The sequence below is a fragment of the Schistocerca cancellata genome, chromosome 12, assembly GCF_023864275.1.
Source record: "Schistocerca cancellata isolate TAMUIC-IGC-003103 chromosome 12, iqSchCanc2.1, whole genome shotgun sequence".
Classification (NCBI taxonomy): Eukaryota; Metazoa; Arthropoda; class Insecta; order Orthoptera; family Acrididae; genus Schistocerca; species Schistocerca cancellata.
In genome coordinates, this window is record NC_064637.1 from 42,186,189 (window position 1) to 42,210,441 (window position 24,253).

At 40.3% G+C, this 24,253-nt stretch overlaps 1 protein-coding gene across 1 annotated transcript in view; it reads left to right on the forward strand.

Annotated features, from left to right (window-relative positions):
• Window positions 1-22,011, forward strand: part of LOC126109659 (ras suppressor protein 1) — an 86,244-nt gene extending 64,233 nt beyond the window's left edge. Inside the window, exons 7-8 of the mRNA XM_049914705.1 lie at window positions 5,305-5,437; window positions 19,369-22,011. Coding sequence (XP_049770662.1) covers window positions 5,305-5,437; window positions 19,369-19,459 — 224 coding nt within the window. The 3' untranslated portion in view covers window positions 19,460-22,011. The remainder of the gene's footprint in view (window positions 1-5,304; window positions 5,438-19,368) is intronic.
• Window positions 22,012-24,253: the final 2,242 nt, after the last annotated feature.

Below are 24,253 nucleotides of genomic sequence, written 5' to 3' on the forward strand. Positions count from 1 at the left end.
AACACGACGCGTGCTAAAAGCTAAGTTGTGTACAGTATGTCTGTCTGGTGGTCAGGAGAGTAACCCGCTGCCTCTTTCAGTGTACAACTGACACCAGAGATCTTTGAGATAGTGCAACAGAACTGCCTGTGCCGTTGTGCCGTTGCAGTACTTGCAGTGAGACTGGCAGTTGTCACTTTGAACACTTACTATGAGCTATGTCGTCATTATGCATTGTACACTGTGTACGTCTGTTACACAATAAATATGTGTTTCTGACCATTGGTTCCCTATCTCTATACAGGGTGGTCCATTGATCGTGACCGGACCAAATATCTCACAAGCGTCAAACGAAACTTGTCTAGCTTGAAGGGGGAAACCAGATGGCGTTATGGTTGGCCCACTAGATGGCGCTGCCATAGGTCAAACGAATATCAACTGCATTTTTTAAAAATAGGAACCCCCATTTTTTATTACATATTCGTGTAGTACATAAAGAAATATGAATGTTTTTGTTGGATCACTGGTTTCACTTTGTGATAGATGGCGCTGTAATAGTCACAAACATACGGCTCACAATTTTAAACGAACAGTTGGTAACAGGTAGGTTTTTTAAATTAAAATACAGAATGTAAGTATGTCTGAACATTTTATTTTGGTTGTTCCAATGTGATACATGTACCTTTGTGAACTTATCATTTCTGAGGACGCATGCTGTTACAAGGTAATTACCTGTAAATACCACATGAATGCAATAAATGCTGAAAATGACGTCCATCAACCTCAGTGCATTTCACAATACGAGTTATGACATTCCTCTCAACAGAAAGTAGTTTGCCTTCCGTAAAGTTCACACATGCTTGACAATGCACTGATGCATGTTCTCAGGCGTTGTCGGTGGATCACGATAGCAAATATCCTTCAACTTTCCCCACAGAAAGAAATCCGGGGACATCATATCCAGTGAACGTGCGGGCCATGGTATGGTTCTTCGACAACGAATCCACCTGTCATGAAATATGCTTTTCAATACTGCTTCAACCGCACGTGAGCTATGTGCTGGACATCCATCAAGTTGGAAGTACATCGCCATTTTGTCATGCAGTGAAACATATTGTAGACATCGGTAGAACATTACGTAGGAAATCAGCATACATTGCATCATTTACACTCCTGGAAATTGAAATAAGAACACCGTGAATTCATTGTCCCAGGAAGGGGAAACTTTATTGACACATTCCTGGGGTCAGATACATCACATGATCACACTGACAGAACCACAGGCACATAGACACAGGCAACAGAGCATGCACAATGTCGGCACTACTACAGTGTATATCCACCTTTCGCAGCAATGCAGGCTGCTATTCTCCCATGGAGACAATCGTAGAGATGCTGGATGTAGTCCTGTGGAACGGCTTGCCATGCCATTTCCACCTGCGCCTCAGTTGGACCAGCGTTCGTGCTGGACGTGCAAACCGCGTGAGACGACGCTTCATCCAGTCCCAAACATGCTCAATGGGGGACAGATCCGGAGATCTTGCTGGCCAGGGTAGTTGACTTACACCTTCTAGAGCACGTTGGGTGGCACGGGATACATGCGGACGTGCGTTGTCCTGTTGGAACAGCAAGTTCCCTTGCCGGTCTAGGAATGGTAGAACAATGGGTTCGATGACGGTTTGGATGTACCGTGCACTATTCAGTGTCCCCTCGACGATCACCAGTGGTGTACGGCCAGTGTAGGAGATCGCTCCCCACACCATGATGCCGGGTGTTGGCCCTGTGTGCCTCGGTCGTATGCAGTCCTGATTGTGGCGCTCACCTGCACGGCGCCAAACACGCATACGACCATCATTGGCACCAAGGCAGAAGCGACTCTCATCGCTGAAGACGACACGTCTCCATTCGTCCCTCCATTCACGCCTGTCGCGACACCACTGGAGGCGGGCTGCACGATGTTGGGGCGTGAGCGGAAGACGGCCTAACGGTGTGCGGGACCGTAGCCCAGCTTCATGGAGACGGTTGCGAATGGTCCTCGCCGATACCCCAGGAGCAACAGTGTCCCTAATTTGCTGGGAAGTGGCGGTGCGGTCCCCTACAGCACTGCGTAGGATCCTACGGTCTTGGCGTGCATCCGTGCATCGCTGCGGTCCGGTCCCAGGTCGACGGGCACGTGCACCTTCCGCCGACCACTGGCGACAACATCGATGTACTGTGGAGACCTCACGCCCCACGTGTTGAGCAATTCGGCGGTACGTCCACCCGGCCTCCCGCATGCCCACTATATGCCCTCGCTCAAAGTCCGTCAACTGCACATACGGTTCACGTCCACGCTGTCGCGGCATGCTACCAGTGTTAAAGACTGCGATGGAGCTCCGTATGCCACGGCAAACTGGCTGACACTGACGGCGGCGGTGCACAAATGCTGCACAGCTAGCGCCATTCGACGGCCAACACCGCGGTTCCTGGTGTCTCCGCTGTGCCGTGCGTGTGATCATTGCTTGTACAGCCCTCTCGCAGTGTCCGGAACAAGTATGGTGGGTCTGACACACCGGTGTCAATGTGTTCTTTCTTCCATTTCCAGGAGTGTAGATTTCCATCAATAAAATAGGAGCCAATTATTCTTCCTCTCATAATGCCGCACCATACATTAACTTGCCAGGGTCGCTGATGTTCCACTTGTTGGAGCCATCATGGATTTTTTCGTTGCATGCATGTTATGCCGATTTACGTTACCGCTGGTGGTAAATAGAACACGTGCAAAAACTCTGTTATCATCCCGTAATTTCTCTTGTGCCCAGTGACAGAACTGTACACAACGTTCAAAGTCATCGTCATGCAATTCCTGGTGCATAGAAATATGGTACGGGTGCAATCGATGTTGATGTAGCATTCTCAACACCATCGTTTCTGAGTTTCCTGATACTCGCGCAATTTGTCTGCTACTCATGTGCGGATTAGCCATGACAGCAGCTAAAACACCTGCTTGGGCATCATCATTTGTTGCAGGTCATGGTTGATTGTTGGCATGTTGCTGAACACTTCTTGTTTCCTTAAATAACGTAACTATCTGGTGAACGGTCCGAACACTGGGATGATGTTGTCCAGGATACCGAGCAGCATACATAGCACACGCCCGTTGGGCATTTTGATCACAATAGCCATACATCAACACGATATCGACCTTTTCCGCAGTTGGTAAATGGTCCATTTTAACACAGGTAATGTATCACGAAGCAAATACCTTCCGCACTGGCGGAATGTTATGTGATACCACGTACTTATACATTTGTGACTATTACAGTGCCATCTATCACAAAGTGAGAAAAGTGGTCCAACTAAAACATTCATATTTCTTTATGTGCTACACAAATATGTAATAAAAAATGGGAGTTCCTATTTTAAAAAACGCAGTTGATATCCGTTTGACCTATGGCAGGGCCATCTAACGGGCCAACCATAGCACCATCTGGTTTTCCCCTTCAAGATAGACGTGTTTCGTTGTGTGTAGTTTTTTCATTTGATGCTTATTTCGTGAGATATTTGGTCCGGTCACTATCAATGGACCACCCTGTATAATCAGTTGTGCACCCACTATCGTCTGCTTCAATTTGACCCAACAGCCTTGAGACACCCTGTATGTGTTGTATAATGCAGATAACAGCTACTTTGGAAAAAAGAAAAAAAAAAAAAGGCTGCTGTTCCTCTTCCTGTACTACACAGCTAAAAGACCAAACCAAGTATTTATGTAATTTTACACAGATAATTATCAGCTGTCTGCATAATGGAAATGCCGGGATATGTCAATACAAATATTATGTTTACATTCTTGAGACATATGGTCCAATAAATTGTAGGAATGAGTAATGATTTATTCTTTTACTTTGTTATAAGTTTGTTGTGGTCCTCAGATGGCTGACCAATGAAACAAAATAATAATAATAATAATAATAACTTGCAGTTATGTTGGTGGATTTCAAAAAGCTTTTCATTCTGTTGAAGGAGAGACCATAGATAAAATAATTCCAGAATTTGCCATAAAGTCTAAACTAGCAAACCTTATCTGTGAAACATTTACAGATACAATGTGTAAAGTAAAATTTGTGGGAAAAATTTCACACCCTTTCAAAATAGAAATTGTGGCGTATTCGCAATTCTTTTTGACAGTTAGAGTTCAGAATGAAAAACTGAAGCAAAAAGATCGAAATCAGATGTCTCTCATTTGCAGATGATTTTGCTATACTTTCCAAACATTTGGTATCAGCTATAACACAAATAAATATTCTGGAAGAAACAGCCAGCAGAACTGGCTTAAGAATTTCTGGAAGAAAAAAAAAATTAACAAACATTAATGATGTTCCAAATTTCCTGGAAAAAAAATTGGCCAAATAGTGAGGGTAAAGAAAATCAAATATCTATGGGAGATAGTCCAAGAAAATGCTCTAGAAAAATCTGCAATAGAGGAAAGGTTGCATAAAATGGGGAGAGCATATGGTATCACCAAAAACCTCTACAATAAAATTCAAAAATAAGGCATTGCAACACAATAGTGAAGCCAGAAAGCCTTTATGCAAGTGAGTGCATGGCATTAAACTTTAATTTAGATGAATCAGAAGTATTAGAAAGTCGATTATAAGGAAAATATTAGGACCACAGAACACAGCAGAAGGTTGGAAATTATGAAGTAATGCTGAAATATACCAAAGTATAGAAAATATAACAAATGTAATGAGAAACAGAAGATCCATGTTTTTTGGACATTCATTTTGAATGCAAGACAGTAGATTAACTAATAAGGTTTTCAAATATTTGTGAGGTAAGAAGTCGACAACAAGCTGGGCCAACAAAGTAAAATAGCATTTGGAAAGAAACAATATAAAAACAGGAGGTATGAACAACAGAAGCCTTTCAGAAAAAATATTGAAACTGGAAGGATTCCAAGGCAGGGTAGCTAAAATGACCAGTTGAAAGTGGTCTGAAGACAGAAAGATGAAATAGTGAACAAATGAAAGCATACTGGAAGGAAAGAAAAGAACAAAGAATGAAGAACTGAAACTGGAATGTGGTCTTCAGATGGCCTATTCACTTCTGCTAATAATAATAATAATAATAATAAAAACAATAGTGAACAAGTGTGGATTGCTACTCACCGTATAGTGGATGCTTAGCACAGCAGACAGGTGAATTTAAAAGTAGACTAAGCTATCAGACATAGAAAAATACACATACATTCACCCATGCACAACTTTTACATATGCAGCTACTTTGACCTCTGGATGCTGAGGCAATATTCGAAAGTAAAATACCATTCATTTTCTGTTACAGGTCAGTTGGATCTCATCAGCAATAAATCAGTCCTGAAGATGGAGAACAACCCGTGGGTCGCACCGATCGCAGACCAGCTGCAAGTCGGTGTCTCGCACGTCGTCGACTACATACGATCTGACACTTACAAGTTGTAAGTAGAGTAACCCTGACACAGTGAACTTTTTTATCCTTAAAAGTAGATTCAAAAAATTGACTGGATATCATTGCTACAGCATGTAATTTCCAGAGTATGATAACTTTCCACATTACTTTCTGTACACCAGTATTCGTTTGTAGTTGTGACTGGATATTTACCTGTAATGATACAAGCTGCAGAACTTTGTCATTAATATCTACATTTACATCACTAGTCTCCAATTCACACTGTAGTGTTTGTCAGAGGGTCCATAGTACAACTTTCAGACTATTTCTCGACTGTTCCACTCTCGAATAACATACAGGAAGAATGAACACCTAACTCTTCCTGCATGAGCTCTGAGTTCTGTTATTTTACTACAGCCGTTCAGGATTTCACAGTAAACGTGGTCTGCAATGAGACAGTGAGCAACAAGTACGGTACCCCCTCCGTTGTCACAGGGAAGAAGATTGGGAACAGGACTGGAGGCTAGTGTAACTGAGGAAATAAATCCCAAGAGTTATTTTAAGAGAGATCTAGACTGTCTCCATATTCTCTGTGGCATTACAGATAAAGCACTACAAGCTACAGATTGTCGCAAACTGGTTACTCAAAGCATTATCATTTTTCTTTTTAGTTGTGCTGCAAATCCTGATTTATTTCCCAACATCTCTCTCTCTCTCTCTCTCTCTCTCTCTCTCTCTCTCTCTCTCCCTCTCCCTCTCTCTCTCTCTCTCTCTCTCTCTCACACACTCTCTCTCTCTCTCTCTCTCTCTCTCTCTCTCTCTCCCTCCCTCCCTCCCTCCCCCTCCCCCTCCCTGCCTCTCCCCCTCTCTCTCCCTCTTCTGCTGTAGAGCAGAGGTGTCCAAATCAAGTATTACTGCATAACAAGAAGTGAGCATCTGTCACACAATCAGAAAATATCCATGAAATTCCATTTTGTAAAGTTATGATAATTGTGTATTATCAATTTGAAACTTATGCCACACAATGATATGTGTTAAATGTACGTACCTCTGACTGACTGTCCCCGTCTCCCCCTTTTTTTTCTCCTCAGTGGTTGTTAGTGTTAAGTATATTCTGTGTGGCCCAAAAATAGTAGTCTTCTATCAGTGTGGCCGAGATAAGTTAAAGGGTTAGACACACCTGCCGTAGAAGCATAAAGTAATAAATTCCATGACAAACCTACGTATTCTAAACATTCTTCAATGCTGCTAAGAATGTCACATTGAGCTGTGTGCCTTTGATATCTACATTTTCATGCAGCACTAGAGAAAATGCAGTGAACTCTTAAGGAAGATTGTGCAAGCTTGTGAACATCGTCTGCTGTAAATGCATGCGTCATACAGTTGTTGTGTTTGATAGTGGCACAGTGCAAAAGCGTTTAGCCTGAAGCTGACCTAAATGATCAGTTGCAGCTATCAAGTATTCTTTTATTAGACTGCTATCCATGAAAAGGTGCAATTTTGTAACTGATCCAAACAGCACGCTCATTCGATTTTTCTTCATCTACTTCCTCCTCTTCAGAGAGGGTCTTTTAAGTTTTAAAATTTCTTGTACACACTCACGTCTTTCACATTTTATTTTTCTTGATTCTTTGACATGGTAAGACATGTAGTACCTTTGTAAATTGAACCTCCTGCAAGTATTGAGTGCCTTACGATATACTAAACATTTTGTGAACTCGTTGTTCTTCACACATTAGATTCAAATGCAAAGAATTTTTAGTGACACACAAAACTGACTCGCCATTGCTACTATTAGATGGAATTGCTGTCATAACTGACCCTCCCTATTTAAGTTAGCATTTTTCACGTGTTGGCACGACTATGTGATGCGTGTGAATTTTCCTTGTACTCTGCTCGTGAGCAAGAGCATTTGCAGGCACTAGTGCTCACACTCAAAATCAGCGAGTTGTTGAGCCCTGCAGCAGTCCTTTCCCTCAAATATAGATGAGTCAACAAGTATTTTTGCATTTAAAAGACAAAATTGGTGATTGAAATGTAGTGAAAAGATATGGCTGCAGTGGAAGACGACTGTGTTTAATGATTGCCACCCACAATTTGCATATCATATCCATGACCCTCTTTCTCTTCTTCACAATAATACAAAAGTGAGCTGCCCTTCTTTGAACCTTTTAGATGTCCTCCATCAATCCTATCTTGTAGAGTCCGACACTGAGCAGCAATACTACAGAAGAGAATGGACAAGCAGATTGTAGGCAGTCACTTTAGCAGATCTGTTGCACCTTTTAAGTGTTCTGCCAGTAAAACTTACTTGTTGGTTTTCCTTCATGTCATTTTCTATGTGATTCTTCTAATTTAATTTGTTCACAGTTATAATCCCTAGGCATTTAGCTGAATTGACCGACTTTAAATTTTTGTAATTTATTGTGTAGCCAAAATGTAATGGACTCACTTTAATTGAACATTGTACATTGGGACACTTTGCAAACTTTAGCCTCTAGCCAGCCCTGTAATAAAAGTTTAATATATTTTTTAATCAGTTTTGAAATGATAGCATTCCTTCTATGTGGGCTGCAATCCTTTTTCTGCAATTACAAAAATTACTCCATAAAAGTGTGGTTTTTCCAAATGTGGAAATCTGTTCCTAGGTACAATATGGTTATGTACCTAGCAACAAATATTCTACTAAAATTTAAAAGTGTTACCATAAATAAATCTTGTGAGTATCGTGTTTAGTAGTCTGTGTGTTAAATTAATAGTCTACTACACACAAATAATCAGTGAGTAAAATCAAATGAAGAAGTAGTACTATCAGAAACCAGTTGCAGGTTACAACATTTTGAAACAGAAGCTGCAAATGTCATGTGTTTCATTATAGATGATCTTTCTCTGCTTCTATGTACAAGACTGTATGTGTGATGAAGTATGGCTTAACCATACACTAGTTATATAACTAGTTTTAAAATATACAGAATTTTATTCACCATAATTATCTGTAACTGAAGAATTAACAATGTCCTCCAAATAACTTTAATATACAGGGTCTGTCAAAATGAATATACAGGTCTTAAGGCTTTGTACTATTTATTACATTCAACATACAATTATAAATAATACAGCAGATGAAAGAGCAACTCAAAACAGGTTTTTTTGTATACCTGTGTGCAAAGGGAAAAGTATGGAATGACAAAGAGCGACTGAAGAACCCGTGAACAAGTTAGTCTTTCGCACACAGCCCCATGAAATCGGTTTAGTAGGCTAGTCATGAATTAGCTATTGCGGTGACATCTGTGTGGGACTTTTAAGAAGACATTTACAACTATGTCATTATCATTTGCAGTTGTTGCAAATGCTAAAGCCTACAGACTACAGTTAATGTGCCAACTTTGCAGAAGAAATTATACTGCATGATGAAGATTTTCTAGATCGTGTCATCTTCAGTGATGAATCATCATTTCACCTAAGAGGAAAGGTGGACACATATAATGTGCACATCTGAAAGTCAGCAAATCCCCACTCGATGGTTCAGTTGCAACGAGGCTCCCTTAATTGAATGTTTTTGTGCCATACCCTAGTGGAAAGTTTATAGACCTTTCTTTGTCGGTGAAGTGACTGTAACTGGTGTTGCTTGTCTTCATGCAGTAGAACTGTGGCTCTTTTCTCAATTTGAAGAAGCTGAACCACAGTACTTTATTTGGCAGCAAGATGATGTGCAGCCTCACTGGCATAACTCAGTATGAAGTTGCTTAAATGACACTGTACCTGACCTCTGGATTGGCCGCAGGGGACCGGATGACAGGGCTCATCTTGTATGACCTCTGTGTTCATGCACAATTGGATGCCATGCAATTTTTTATCTTTGGGGTTCATAAAGGATCATTTACATGTGCTTCTGCTACCCAACTTTAGAAACAGCATTGTTGCAACAGTTACTCCTGACACACTGATCAAGGTGTTTGAGTTGCTGTTTCATTTGTTTATTATTTACAATTGTAAGTTGAACATAATAAATGCTACAAATCCTTAAAAACACTATATTCATTTTGAATCGCTCTGTACAATAGAGCACTTAGGTATATAGAGCTCAAAATACTTGGAGACTCCGCACAAAACTCATCCTCATGTCTCACAACAACAGAAACAGTAGAAAACAGTGGAAACTGCTTGTGGTGGTTTCTGGTGCACATTTCTTTATGCAATTCTAAAATCAGTCACTAGATTGAAACCCCAGCCAGGAAACATCTGGTGTTCTTAGCCATAGTACCCTCCAGCTTTAGCAGTCTCTTCTACTCGTGTTGATGACCTCACAGATGCTTCGAGTGAGCAGTCGTATAGTACTGCCAAAAATTGAACTATTTTGCCAGCAAACTTCAAAAGGAATCTAAGCAGTCTTCAACAATTTTGGCTCCACAAGGCTGGGAGTGGTTGCAGACAAGCCTCTTGTGAATCTTCTTGTCCTACCTCAGCCGCTGCTCATTTGTCTGATGCCAGTGAGCACCTCAACTTTCGAGGTGTTAGTGAATCTGCTTCTCCCAGTTGTTAGGAGATCTTCCCCCTCAATCTCTTTCCTGCAGTGTTTTGGTCAAAGTAATCCTGAGGGGCCACTTGGGGAGCCAGCCTCTTTACACACCTGCTACCACTTCAGTTCCTCATTCCTTATTGTATCCATTTTTATTTCCTGTATGAAAGAATGGAAGAACTGAATTTCTTTTGCCTGGGGGTAGTTGTTATTCATTTCCGTAACTGTTTGTGCTGGTAGCCCATATGCTAGTGTAAGTAACAGTGTTTACTTAACAAAAAGATTTTTGTTGTTGTTGTTGTTGTCGTCATCGTCTTCATCAGTCCGAACACTGGTCTGATGCAGTTCTCCACCTACTGTAACCCATGCAAGCCTCTTCATCTATAAATATCTACTGCAACCTACATTCCTTCTAAATCTGTTCATTATATATTCATCTCTTGGTCTCCCTCTACAATTTTTACACCTTTCACACACACACACACACACACACACACACACACACATTCCTGGCAATCCCTTGATGTCTCAGAATGTGTCCTACCACATGATCCCTGTTTCTTTAGTCAAGTTCTGCAACTGATTTCTTGTCTCCCCAATTCTATTCAGTACCTCCTCATTTGTTATGTGATCTGCCCAATCTAATCTACAGCATTCTTCTGTAGCACCACAGTTCAATAGCTTCTATTTTTTTCTTGTCTGAGCTGTTTATCCTCTATGTTTCACTTCCATGCACAGTCACATTCAAGACAAAGACCTTCAGAAAGACTACCCAGCATTTAATGCACTGGTGAGGTGGCTTGCTTGCCTCAGCAATGCAGATAGCTGTATCACAGGAGCAACCACAAAGGAGGGGTATCTGTTGAGAGTTGAGGCAAACGTGACGTTTGTGGAGAGTGCAGTGCCTTTTCAGTAGTTACAAGGGCAGTAGTCTGGATAATTGAGTGATCTGGCCTTGTAACATCAACCAAAACAGTCTCGCTGTGCTGGTACTGCGAATGGCTGAAAGCAAGGGGAAACTACAGCTGTAATTTTTCCCGAGGGCGTGCGGCTCTGTATGGTTAAATGATAACAGCGTCCTCTTTAGTAAAACATTCTGGAGGTAAAAAAGTCCCCTTTCGGATCCCTGGATGGGAACTACTTTAGAGGGAAAGCTGTCATCAGGAGAAACTAGACAGAATGGTAACAAAAGAATTAATAGAAATTTTAGACTGTACTGCCAGCAGTTTGTCTCTGGGATGTAGTGTGTAGTGCTGACAGTACTGCTGTAGTCGCTTAACAAAACTAGAAACCCATCCACAATTTTTTCTGCTTTTCCAAACACTACTTGGAATGTCTTGGAACAGTAGTGTGTAAAAGTAGGATGAAGCAAACAGCTTGGTGGAATGATACAGTCAAGGCAGCCTGTAAAAGGAAAAAGAAGGCGTATCAAAAATGGCTACATACCAGAACCCAGGTAGACAGAGAAAGTTATGTTGAAGAAAGAAACAAAGCCAAACAGATAATTGCAGCATCCAAGAAGAAATCATGGGAAGACTTTGGAAACAGGTTGGAGACTATGGGTCAAGCTGCTGGAAAACCATTCTGGAGTGTAATTAGCAGTCTTCGAAAGGGAGGTAAGAAGGAAATGACAAGTATTTTGGACAGGTCAGGAAAACTGCTGGTGAATCCTGTGGATGCCTTGGGCAGATGGAGGGAGTATTTTGAAGAGTTGCTCAATGTAGGTGAAAATGCGATCAGTAATGTTTCAGATTTCAAGGTAGAATGGGATAGGAATGATGATGGAAATAGGATCACATTTGAGGAAGTGGAAAAAATGGTCAATAGATTGCAGTGCAATAAAGCGGCTGGGATGGATGAAATTAAGTCGGAACTCATCAAATACAGTGGAATGTCAGGTCTTAAATGGCTACACAGGATAATTGAAATGGCCTGGGAGTCAGGGCAGGTTCCATAAGACTGGACAAAAGCAGTAATCACACCAATCTTTAAACATGGAAACAGAAAAGACTGTAACAACTACAGAGGTATCTCTTTAATCAGTGTTGTGGGTAAAATCTTCTCAGGTATTGTTGAAAGGAAAGTGCGAGTATTAGTTGAGGACCAATTGGATGAAAATCAGTGTGGGTTTAGGCCTCTTAGAGGTTGTCAGGACCAGATCTTTAGCTTACGGCAAATAATGGAGAAGTGTTATGAGTGGAACAGGGAATTGTATCTATGCTTTATAGATCTAGAAAAGGCATATGACCGGGTTCCTAGGAGGAAGTTATTGTCTGTTCTACAAGATTATGGAGTAGGAGGCAAACTTTTGCAAGCAATTAAAGGTCTTTACATGGATAGTCAGGCAGCAGTTAGAGTTGACGGTAAATTGAGTTCATGGTTCAGAGTAGTTTCAGGGGTAAGACAAGGCTGCAACCTGTCTCCACTGTTGTTCATATTATTTATGGATCATATGTTGAAAACAATAGACTGGCTGGGTGAGATTAAGATATGTGAACACAAAATAAGCAGTCTTGCATATGCGGATGACTTAGTTGTGATGGCAGATTCGATTGAAAGTTTGCAAAGTAATATTTCAGAGCTAGATCAGAAATGTAAGGACTATGGTATGAAGATTAGCATCTCCAAAACGAAAGTAATGTCAGTGGGAAAGAAATATAAACGGATTGAGTGCCAAATAGGAGGAACAAAGTTAGAACAGGTGGACGGTTTCAAGTACTTAGGATGCATATTCTCACAGGATGGCAACATAGTGAAAGAACTGGAAGCGAGGTGTAGCAAAGCTAATGCAGTGAGCGCTCAGCTACGATCTACTCTCTTCTGCAAGAAGTAAGTCAGCACCAAGACTAAGTTATCTGTGCACCGTTCAATCTTTCGACCAACTTTGTTGTATGGGAGCGAAATCTGGGTGGATTCAGGTTACCTTATCAACAAGGTTGAGGTTACGGATATGAAAGTAGGTAGGATGATTGCAGGTACTAGTAAATGGGAACAATGGCAGGAGGGTGTCCACAATGAGGAAATCAAAGAGAAACTGGGAATGAACTCTATAGATGTAGCAGTCAGGGCGAACAGGCCTAGATGGTGGGGTCATGTTACACGCATGGGAGAAGCAAGGTTACCTAAGAGACTCATGGATTCAGCAGTAGAGGGTAGGAGGAGTCGGGGCAGACCGAGGAGAAGGTACCTGGATTCGGTTAAGAATGATTTTGAAGTAATAGGCTTAACATCAGAAGAGGCACCAATGTTAGCACTGAATAGGGGATCATGGAGGAACTGTATAAGGGGGGCTATGCTCCAGACTGAATGCTGAAAGGCATAATCAGTCTTAAATGATTATGATGATGATGATGATGATTCCAAACACTATTTGGACTTGCCCTACATGGCATAGAACCTAGTTTACACAAGGCTGCTTCCTGCACAGAACCTCATGTAAGAGGTGGTCGACTGCTGTCGCTCACTCTTGGGCAGTGGCCTTTTGTGCAGGTGGGCAGTCAGTCGTCAGACGTGCCCCCTAGAGGACCGTGCAGAAGTTACGGAAAAGATGAGGACTACTTTGACAATTGGCTCTGTATCTGACAGGAAGGAATGTCCCTATGATGGTACAATTAGCTGCAGAGAAATGTGCCTTTGACAAGCTCTGCAGGTTTCTCAATCTCGTACAAAATTTAACTGTAACTGCACTGTATGCCAAAACAATGAGTTCACTACGATGGATTTAAAATTATTCCAGAGCAGGAAGTGAGACACTGCTCCTACTTGACTTTCAGATCTATGTTGGCACAGTGGTGTAGTTGATAGAGCTCTAGATTCTGGCCTTGCAGGTCCCAGCTTGAATTCCAGGCAGTGGCAGAGATTCTACGTTATTCCAGTCCTTCCAGGGCATTTCAGGTCTACTTGGGCTCCTACCAAATCCCTACTGGGGTAAAGGGTGACTGAGTTGACGGGCCTACAACTCTGCCCTTCTTAGTGAGCACTGAATAAAAACTGTACTGCACCTAGAGCTGGGCCATGACCCGCAGACTTAACAGATCAGTGTTCCTGATCATTGTCATTCTATTACTTGCATAAAGTCCTCTATTTGAATTATTTTTCATAGAACATGTGGAATTAGAAATTTTTATTAGATTAAATCCAACTTCCATTTTAGTAATTCTTACATTTATTCACATTCTCGAATAGATAACATTTAGAACACACCTTTCTTCTCTGCTAACTCAGCCACAATACACACCCTGCTATCCATATTTGGTGGTGTTGATAGACATTCACAAAAATGAATGTGCTGCACTATCCTACCTTTCAGAACAAATAGTTGCTTCCTTGATGAACAGAAAGGGAGTGTTAAAAAGGAGATGCACCAGAAGGTGACTCAGACTTGACTATATGAGGGATAAAGTTGTAGGGATGAGGCAGACAAAGACAAAGTCGAAGGTGTCAGGGAGAGTAGGTTAGAGACGGTACATTTTTTGCCCTAATTCTTAAATGCACTGTTCGTGTCTCTTCCCTGTAATCTGTTTCTACTTCCCACTGTGTTCTTATCATCTCTAGGATGGAGTTGGTACAATGTGTACCGATCTAGAGTGCATGCAATATTAATTGGCTGCTAGCTATGCAGTAGGTGAGGGGGCAAAGGTAGTGGTGGGGGGACTCCCTTGCAGACGGGGCAGTGTGGTAGGAGAGGTGTAGTCATACAGTATAAGCCTTCATACAAACTCGTGTCTCGCAGAACTTGTACACTAAAGCTAATGGGCCTGCAAACAGTCGTATTAACAGGTTATGCCAGTATGACAAATTGACAAGTCAACCGTTTAATATTAAACACCATTGGTACAGGGTTACACTGATCAAAGAGAATAATTTATTGTTGCTTATTTTGGGCACCTTTTCTCCTGTCTCTTGTTGCCATGTTAAAATACAAGGGCAGTTCAATAAGTAATGCAACACATTTTTTTTTTTTCTGAAACAGGGGTTGTTTTATTCAGCATTGAAATACACCAGGTTATTCCCCAATCTTTTAGCTACACAACACTATTTTTCAACATAATCTCCATTCAATGCTACGGCCTTACGCCACCTTGAAATGAGGGCCTGTATGCCTGCACGGTCGATGTCGGAGCCAACGTCGTACTGCATCAATAACTTCTTCATCATCCGCGTAGTGCCTCCCACGGATTGCATTCTTCATTGGGCCAAACATATGGAAATCCGACGGTGCGAGATCGGGGCTGTAGGGTGCATGAGGAAGAACAGTCCACTGAAGTTTTGTGAGCTCCTCTCGGGTGCGAAGACTTGTGTGAGGTCTTGCGTTGTCATGAAGAAGGAGAAGTTCATTCAGATTTTTGTGCCTACGAACACGCTGAAGTCGTTTCTTCAATGTCTGAAGAGTAGCACAATACACTTCAGAGTTGATCGTTTGACCATGGGGAAGGACATCGAACAGAATAACCCCTTCAGCATCCCAGAAGACTGTAACTGTGACTTTACCGGCTGAGGGTATGGCTTTAAACTTTTTCTTGGAAGGGGAGTGGGTGTGGCGCCACTCCATTGATTGCCGTTTTGTTTCAGGTTCGAAGTGATGAACCCATGTTTCATCGCCTGTAACAATCTTTGACAAGAAATTGTCACTGCCCGTTGTTTGCAACGCACATCCGTTACAGACGCCATTTTTAACAGCTCCGTACAGCGCTGCCACCTGTCGGAAGTCAATGAAACTATACAAGACGAAGCGGGAATGTTTGAAAATATTCCACAAGAAATTTCTGGTTTTTTCAACCAAAATTGGCCGAGAAAAAAAATGTGTTGCATTACTTATTGAACTGCCCTTGTAAGTTCTTTTTCCAAAACATAGCGATGTTTGCACTATTTCACCACACTAATATGCTAACGCAGCTGCAGTTGCAATGTAATTATGAAACAGTCTACTATTAATCAAACAATTGAGGACGAGTGAATGCCAATGAAAATCTCATGCTTGCTGTAAAAATAAAAGTCCGATTCATTCATTTATGGTATTCCAGAGACCATACTAATTTTCATTTCACCAGCTATCAATAGCCCTTTGAAGAATTACATTAATTCATTGGAGAAATCTATGGCACTTGTCTATTGTAGTTGATAAGAAAATTTTGCTTGTTAGCTATGTGGCAAAATACTCCCTGCATTGCATTCTACCATTTGCTAAAAGTTTTACTTGGTATCTCAAACTATTTATGATATCTGAAGGATGATACGAATATTTCACTTCCACTCTGATTTGCACAGATGATCAGAAGTGAGTGTGCTACATACTTTAACATATACTGAACGCAGACTCATAGCGATCCCTAGTTTGCATTGCAAAGTATTCGACTTTGGCACAGCATATTTCTGGATATAGAAATATTACAGTTACTATGACCATTGATGAAATGACAGGCAGTTCATCATGAAGCTGATGATTCAGATGTGTGAGAATCAGATTTTTTTTACCAAATAGTTTCTTTAAACTCGTTTGTGAAAGGTTGCAGTGCGACCAGCATGAGCACACCTCCATTCTTGCGCTTTAGCCGAGGCAGGCAGAGAACGTTTCATTCGTAATGGACAATGCTCATAGTTGTGTGGGTAATAGGCAAATGAGGTGGTCGACCCTTTGGAACAGAGGGCCGGACTTGTCCAGCACTGAGAACGAGAATGGGTTTCTGCACACCAGCCAAATATTTCTGCACAAGATCATCCTGGGGTCTGAGTGACCTTCTAATGTAACTATCCGATAATAGACAAAAATTCAGATTGGCAGAGTAGCTAAAAATTGTTACTGACAGGTGATCTGATCAAATAGACATGAAACCCATCACAGAGAGTTAACAGCATTGGATAGTAACAGAGAATTGAAACTAATATTTTATGGTAATGCTATTTAACTTTGGGGATTGAGTTAACTGTTGCCCACTTTCGCCATTGACTGTCAATAATCCGACACCTGTTTTCATTCCACTTCTTGTTTATTACTCCAAATAAATGCAAGTTCTCGGGGATGATTCTCATTTACATGTCACGCTGACTTCATTAATTTATCCTTTTTGGGTTATACACAAAGTTGCACAATTCATTGTGAAGTGCCTATATACTCCTTTACAAAGACTGACCTCAACAGAACTGATTTCAAAAACTCCATCAAATGATTGTCCGTGTGGTTGATGCCACACCACACATTATACCCTACTAAAAATAAACTCCCTCTTTTTCCTGACCTTTTCCTGTATTTTTACAGGATCAGCATGTTAATTTTCAGATTTGGCAATGTTAGTGCTGGAGGGTGTCTCGGTGCTCTTCCGGTCTCCACCCACTCCTCCTGTGATGGAACTTCTGTACCCCATCTGTCTGTGTCTAATGCTATCTCATGTGAAAATATGAGAATGTGTTAGAAACGCTTGCAAAATGTGTAATTGTGGCGGGACATGGGTACCAGCATGGTATTCACCTAAACAGATTTGGGAAGCTGTCTGAAAACACATCCATGTTGGCTGGGACATTGGACCTCCTTATTAATATGCTGATCGAATTTGATCTGGAGCCAGCATACATCCACAAATCCCAAAAGTGATGCACTAAAGTGTGCAGCTATCTGCGGACGTCTTACTTTGTTACTGAGTCAGTTATCAAAAACAATTGAAAACTGATCTTATAAAACGTTCGGTACTTCATGTAATATTGCAGATTAAAAGGATTCTTCTGATATTATTATAATTTAGACTAACTTACATATTTGACATGAAAATGAATGCAGCATAATCGTTAAACAATATCTTTATTTAATATTTTCATTGTGCATTAATTACTGTAAGATTTGTATTGCTAAAATATTTTTGGCATCTGTTTTTGTTGTGGATTCTGATATTATTATATGTTCTTTGAGGTAAACAAATAAAATATCCAATCTCTGGGACTAATGGTAAGGTGATCTTTCTATAAAGATCTAAAGAAAGTAAGCCTGCACCAGAAAAATTAATTAAAAGTAAAAAATTATCTTTGTGATAAAAGAATGATAAAGTTCAGCCGTAAGTGCAAATTGAAATAAGCAAAACAGTAGTTATTTAAAGAGTATGTGGGGTTATGGGGTAATACGACTGAGTTAGTCATTACTCCTTGTACTGGTAATTTCAATACATGGCTCCCCATCTGTCACATTGCAATTTGACTTTCCTCTTTGACCTTCCCCAAGGGAGGAACTATTACTTCAAAATGGTAGGTAGCATATTGCATTTACTTTCTACTTGTGTATCGACAGTACTAAATGTGTCAGATATCTGTTCTGTTTGATGCGGCTTGTAGTGAAATTGCATGCTTATGGAATATCATCTCAGTTATGTGACTGGATTTGTGAGTTCCTGTCAGAAAGGTCACAGTTCATAGTAACTGACAAAAAGTCATCAAGTAAAACAGAAGTGATTTCTGGCATTCCCCAAGGTGGTGTTATAGGATCTCCGCTGTTTTTATCTGTATAAACGATTTAGGAGACAATCTGAGCAGCCGTCTTAGGTTGTTTGCAGATGATGCTGTCATTTATCATTTAGTAAACTCATCAGAAGATTGGAACAAATCGCAAAATGATTTAGAAGAGATATCCAAATGTTGCAAAAATTAGCAATAATGAAAAGTGTGAGGTCATCCACATGAATGCTAAAAGAAATCCATTAAACTTCAGTTATATGATAAATCAATCAAATCTGGAGGCTGAATTCAACTGAATACCTAGGAATTACAATTATGGACAATTTAAATTGGAAAGAACACATAGAAAATGTAACAGATCTACTAAAGAGACTGCCTACATTACATTGGTCTGTCCTCTTTTGGAGTTCTGCTGCGTGGTCTGGGATCCTTACCAGATAGGTTTAATGGAGTACATCAAGAAAGTTCAATGAAGAGCAGCACATTTTGAATTATCACAAAATAGGGGAGAGAATGTCACTGACATGATACAGGATTTGGGATGGACATCATTAAAAGAAAGGTGTTTTTCGTTGTGGTGGAATCTTCTCACAAAATTTTCGTCACCAACTTTCTCCTCTGAATGCGAAAATATTTTGTTGACACTGTCCTACTTTGGGAGAAACAATCATCATAATAAAATAAAGGAAATCAGAGCTTGCATGGAAAGATTTGGTCTTCGTTTTTCCTGTATTCTGTTTGAGAGTAGAATAATAGATAATTATTGTGAAGGTAGTTCGCTGAACCTACTGCCAGGCACTTAAGTGTGATTTGTGGCATATCCATGTAGATGTAGATGCAGATGCATGAAACTTACATAGCTGATGAATTCTTCTCGAGACATCTGTCGAGCAAATTGATCGATTTGTAGGGCCAGCACTTGTCAGCAGTACTAAACATTTTATCTCCTTAAGACAAGTAATTTATTAGCTAAGGATTGAATTTTCTTTCAGTACAATTAACCACCTTTCTGTATTTGTTTGCAGTGTTTACAATCGGCACATGCAGACAGAGACTCCACCACCACCAAGGACAAACGACAAGAGGATGAAAATCTCGAGACGCCAACAGAGTTAATCTCGGAAAACTATTTTGGAAATTAGCTACTGAAATATGTAGCCAGTGTCACGAATGACGGACTAATGCTATGTTTATAGATTAACAGAGTTAGTGTCATTTAAGGATTTTCCGAGTTAGCTCCACAAAACTTTATAGGTTTTTAACTGTGAGGGCTATCTGGAGAGTAACCTCCTTTAGGCTATAAATAAAACAGTGCAATAGTTAAAGAAGATTTATCAGAAAAATTATTAAAACAACATCTTTGTATGGAAAATACAGAAATTAAGAGTGCTTGATTGTTTAAAAATTGAACAGGTAATGAAAAATTTACAAATTTAGATATGTAGATCAAACATTATTTTTTTGACGTAGTCGCTTTAATTCTCAATGCACTTTGTGCCTAGGGACGAGCTTTCTGAAACTTTTGACAAAAAAGTCTCGTTTGGACTCTTTGGCTCATTGTTTGTGACAAATTGGACCTTGCCATCCGTAGAAAACAATTTTCAACCCATAAACAGCTTCATAGAGGTGTCAGATAAGTGCTGTGAGTGAGGTGGTCGATAATGTCCCAGTCAGATGAACCCAAAGGTTTCTTTGTGGCACTGGCTGTGTGGGGATGTGCATTGTCATGCAACAACCACAGTTCCTTTGTTAACATTCTCCGTCTTTTGCTCTGTATCAACCTCCTTCATTTTTTTGGGATTTCTCCGTATCATGCAGCATTAATTGTTTCATTCTGGGGGAAAAGTTTGAGGAGAAGAATCTATTTAGTTGTGCCACACCACACATTTACCCTGATGGATGCATGTTTTTGCTCACAAATGATACATGAATAGTACCCCAAAACATTTTTTGTTGTGACATTTAACGTTACTACAGTTCGTCCCCCGTAGTTGAGTGGTCAGCATGACAGAATGTTAATCCTAAGGGCCCGGGTTCGATTCTCGGCTGGGTCGCAGATTTTCTCCGCTCAGGGACTGGGTGTTTTGTTGTCCTAATCATCATCATTTCCTCCCCATCGATGCGCAAGTCGGAAAAGTGGCGTCAAATCGAAAGACTTGCACACGGCAAATGGTCTACCCGATGGGAGACCCTAGTCACACGACATTTACATTTTACATGACCACTGGTATAAAAGGTAACTTTGTCACTGGAAATCATTTGCCTGACAATGCCTGGTTGCATCCATGACATTTCTACAAGAATCTTGGAGCGTTCTTGTTCCTGTTTTTGCTGAGCGGTCAAATCTTGGACAGTTTGTAGGTGATTTCGTTGCATGTCAAGGTCCTTGGATAGAATTTGGTTCACTGTCCTCTGTGGAATCCTTATTTGCTGACACCAACGTCTTGTCGATTTTGATGGAGCCTGTAGTGTGGCCTCCTGCAATAGAGCCATCTTCACTTCACTTCTACCTGTTCAAGGTCAGCGCCCCCCCCCCCCCCCCCCCTCCCCAACTCCTGTGATAATTGTCTGCTTCTGATTCATTTGCTTCAAACTTCTGGTAAACGTGATAAATTGCTAAATGAGTTGGTGGCCATCTACGTGGAAATTGTTCTGCAAATCTTCGACACACGCTTCTGTTGCCGACTGCACAACTTCCATTAAACTTGCAACCACTCTTCTCCGCTCAAGTGTGAGTCTATCAGTCATGTGTACTAGCAAACTGGAATAGAATACGAAACAAAATTAAGATTGTTCATATAATTTTGATTCGCCCCATATTTAGTGCAGTGAAATGGCTGTGTGCTAAAATCCAACACATACATGTGGAATAACAGGAAGAATGAAGTAAAACAACAAAAAATCTTGACCACTGAAGGTGCTTTAAAATAAGGTGAAAAGCATTTGGTCTTAATAAGATTTTAATTACTGTCACAAAAGATGGTAATTAACGTATAAACTGTACCAGCCACTTACATGCAGTTTTTTTTAAAGAAATAGCAGTTCTGTATATGAAATATTTTTAGCTTCATATTCTTATCTTCTCCTCTTAGGATGAATGATATAGCTGGATAGAATAATTTATGGGTGCATGTAGAGTGTGTGTGTGTGTCTGTATGTCTGTCTCTGCACACGCACGTGCACGTGTTTGAGAGTGCATGCAAGGGGGAAGGAGAGAGAGATTTCATGTTTATTGTGAAAACTTTTAGTTCAGTCATTTTTCCTCAAATGATGTAACATAATGCTTATGACTAGGATCGACATTTATGTAAATGTGTGTGTGTGCATATTTTCTTGTATCTGCTACTAATGAATCTCTGTGCCTACAGTTATTAATTGTGAGCTCCGTCAAGAATAGCCTGTTATGTCTGTTGACAGTATATTTTAAAAATTTCTGTCTTGAAGAACAGGCTGCAGTGAGGGAATGCTTCCTAAAGGCATTAACAAATTGATTCTGAGATCACTGCCATTATATAAATGTTAAAATATTTTTGTAATCAGTATTTAAATAACTGCTGTTAACAAATGTCGAGAAATGTATTATGTGTAAAATTTCTTGTATTTTTATGTATAACATAAGCTTTAAAACATTAAATTGAGAAAAATATATGCTTACAAATTACAAAATATATGACAAGGTTGTTGACATGTCACAGAATGTGAAAAAATTATCACCTACTGAAAGATAATTTCAACATTTTTTCTGTGCATTGCAAATGCATTGCTTGTGAAGTATGCACAAGGTGTCTGCAACAAAATGCCTCATTTTCAATTTGCTCCAAACACACAAATTAGTGAAATAAATTTATTTATTTCTCAAAAATAAGTTTAACGTCTAGTTAAATTAAAAAAAAAAAATACATCAGTTAAAACATGTGCCAAATGCTTGCAGATAACATCAAACATACACTCTTTCACATGGGCCCCTGCAGTGATACAAAGAATGTCTTGTCTCTATTCAATTTCCATCCAGGCCTGCTGCACCAAGTCTGGAGGGATGTGTACTGATGACTTCCACAACCTCAGTATGGAGGTCTTTTGGAGGTGTCGCATTGCAGTGGCGAATACCCTGTCCTTCACATAGCCCCAGAGAAAAAGAATCTGTGCTATGTTGTCAGAAGAATGAGGAGGCCAATTTGGGGGTCCGTCATGTCCAATCCAGCATCTTGGAAATGTTCAATTCAAAGTTTTCCAAACATCCAAGAACCAGTGAGGTTCAGCTTCATCTTGTTGAAACCACAGGTTTGGTTGCAGGCCTTAAACCTGGGGAAAAGCGAACATTTCCAACATGTCTACGTGTCCTGCAAGAATATTCTCAGCAAAGAACAACAGTCCAATTATCATGTCACACATGAGGCCACACCAAAACATTGATTTTTTGGGCTACATTGCTCATTGTCCCTGATACTATGTGGATTCTGTGACCGTCAAATATGAACATAATGCTTTTTATTTACAGATTCTGAGACATGGATTGTGGCCTCATCAGAAGTGGCCTTATTCCTGAGAAATATTCCACATCTACATCCATACTCTGTAAATCACTGTGAAGTGCATTGCAGAAGGCACATTCCATTGTACCAGTTATTAGAGTTTTTTCCCTTTCCATTCTCATATGGAGTACATGAAGAACGATTGTTTAAATGTCTCTGTGTCTACAGTAATTATTCTTATCTTGTCCTCATGATCCCTATGAGAGTGGGCTGTTGTATATTCCCAGAGTCATAATTTAAAGCCGATTCTTGAAACTTTGTAAGTAGTCTTTCTCAGGCTAGTTTATGTTTATCTCCAAGATAGTGCCAGTTCAGTTCCTTTAGTGTCTCTGTGACACTTTCCCATGGATCAAACAAACTTATGATTATTTGTGATGCCCATCTCTGTATACATTCAACATCCCCTGTTAGTCATGTTTGGTACAGGTGCCACACACTTCAGAAATATTCCAGGATGTGTTGCACAAATGATTTGTAAGCAATTCCCTTTGTAGACTGCTTTCACAAGTAGTCTACCAAAAACCTGCTGTTGCTATTCCTACGACTCAGCATATGTGATCGTTCCATTTCGTACCCCGACATAATGTTACACGTAGGTATTTGTAGTAGTTGTCCAATTTCAGCAGTAACTCATTGACATTGTAGTCATAGGATATTATATATTTGTTGTTTTGTGAAGTGCACAGGTCTACATTTCTGAACATTTAAAGCACCACTTATCAAGATCTGACTGAATATTTATGCAGCTTCACCTAAACAGTTTTTCATTATAGATAACTGCTTCGTCTGCAAAAACTGTGTAGTTAATATTAATATTCTGTGCAAGCCATTAATATAGAATGTGAACAGCAAGGGTTCCGACACACATCACTGGGGCCCACTTGAAGTTATTTCTACATCTGTCAATGCTCTTCATCCAAGATAACCTGCTGCATCATCCCTGCCAAAAAATCCTCGGTCCAGTCACAAATTTTGCTTGATACACTGTACAGTCATAGTTTTGACTATAAGAGCAGTGTGTACTGTGTCAAATGCTTTCTATTTGACTGCCTTTCACTATGTTATGGGAGAAAAGTGTGAGTGAATAGTTGCATAGTCAATGTTTTCAGATTCTGTGCCGGTTGGCACGGAGGAGGACATACTGTTTGAGATACCTCATTATGTTTGAGTGCAGAATATGTTCTAAGATTCTACAACAATATATGTGGTGTGGAATCCTTACAAAACAGAGTTAACAGAGTACATCAAGAAAGTTCAAAGAAGAGCAGCACATTTTGTATTATCAATAAATAGGGGAAAGAATGTCACTGACATGATACAAGATTTGGGATGGACATCATTAAAACGAAGTCATTTCTCATTGCGGTGGAATCTTCTC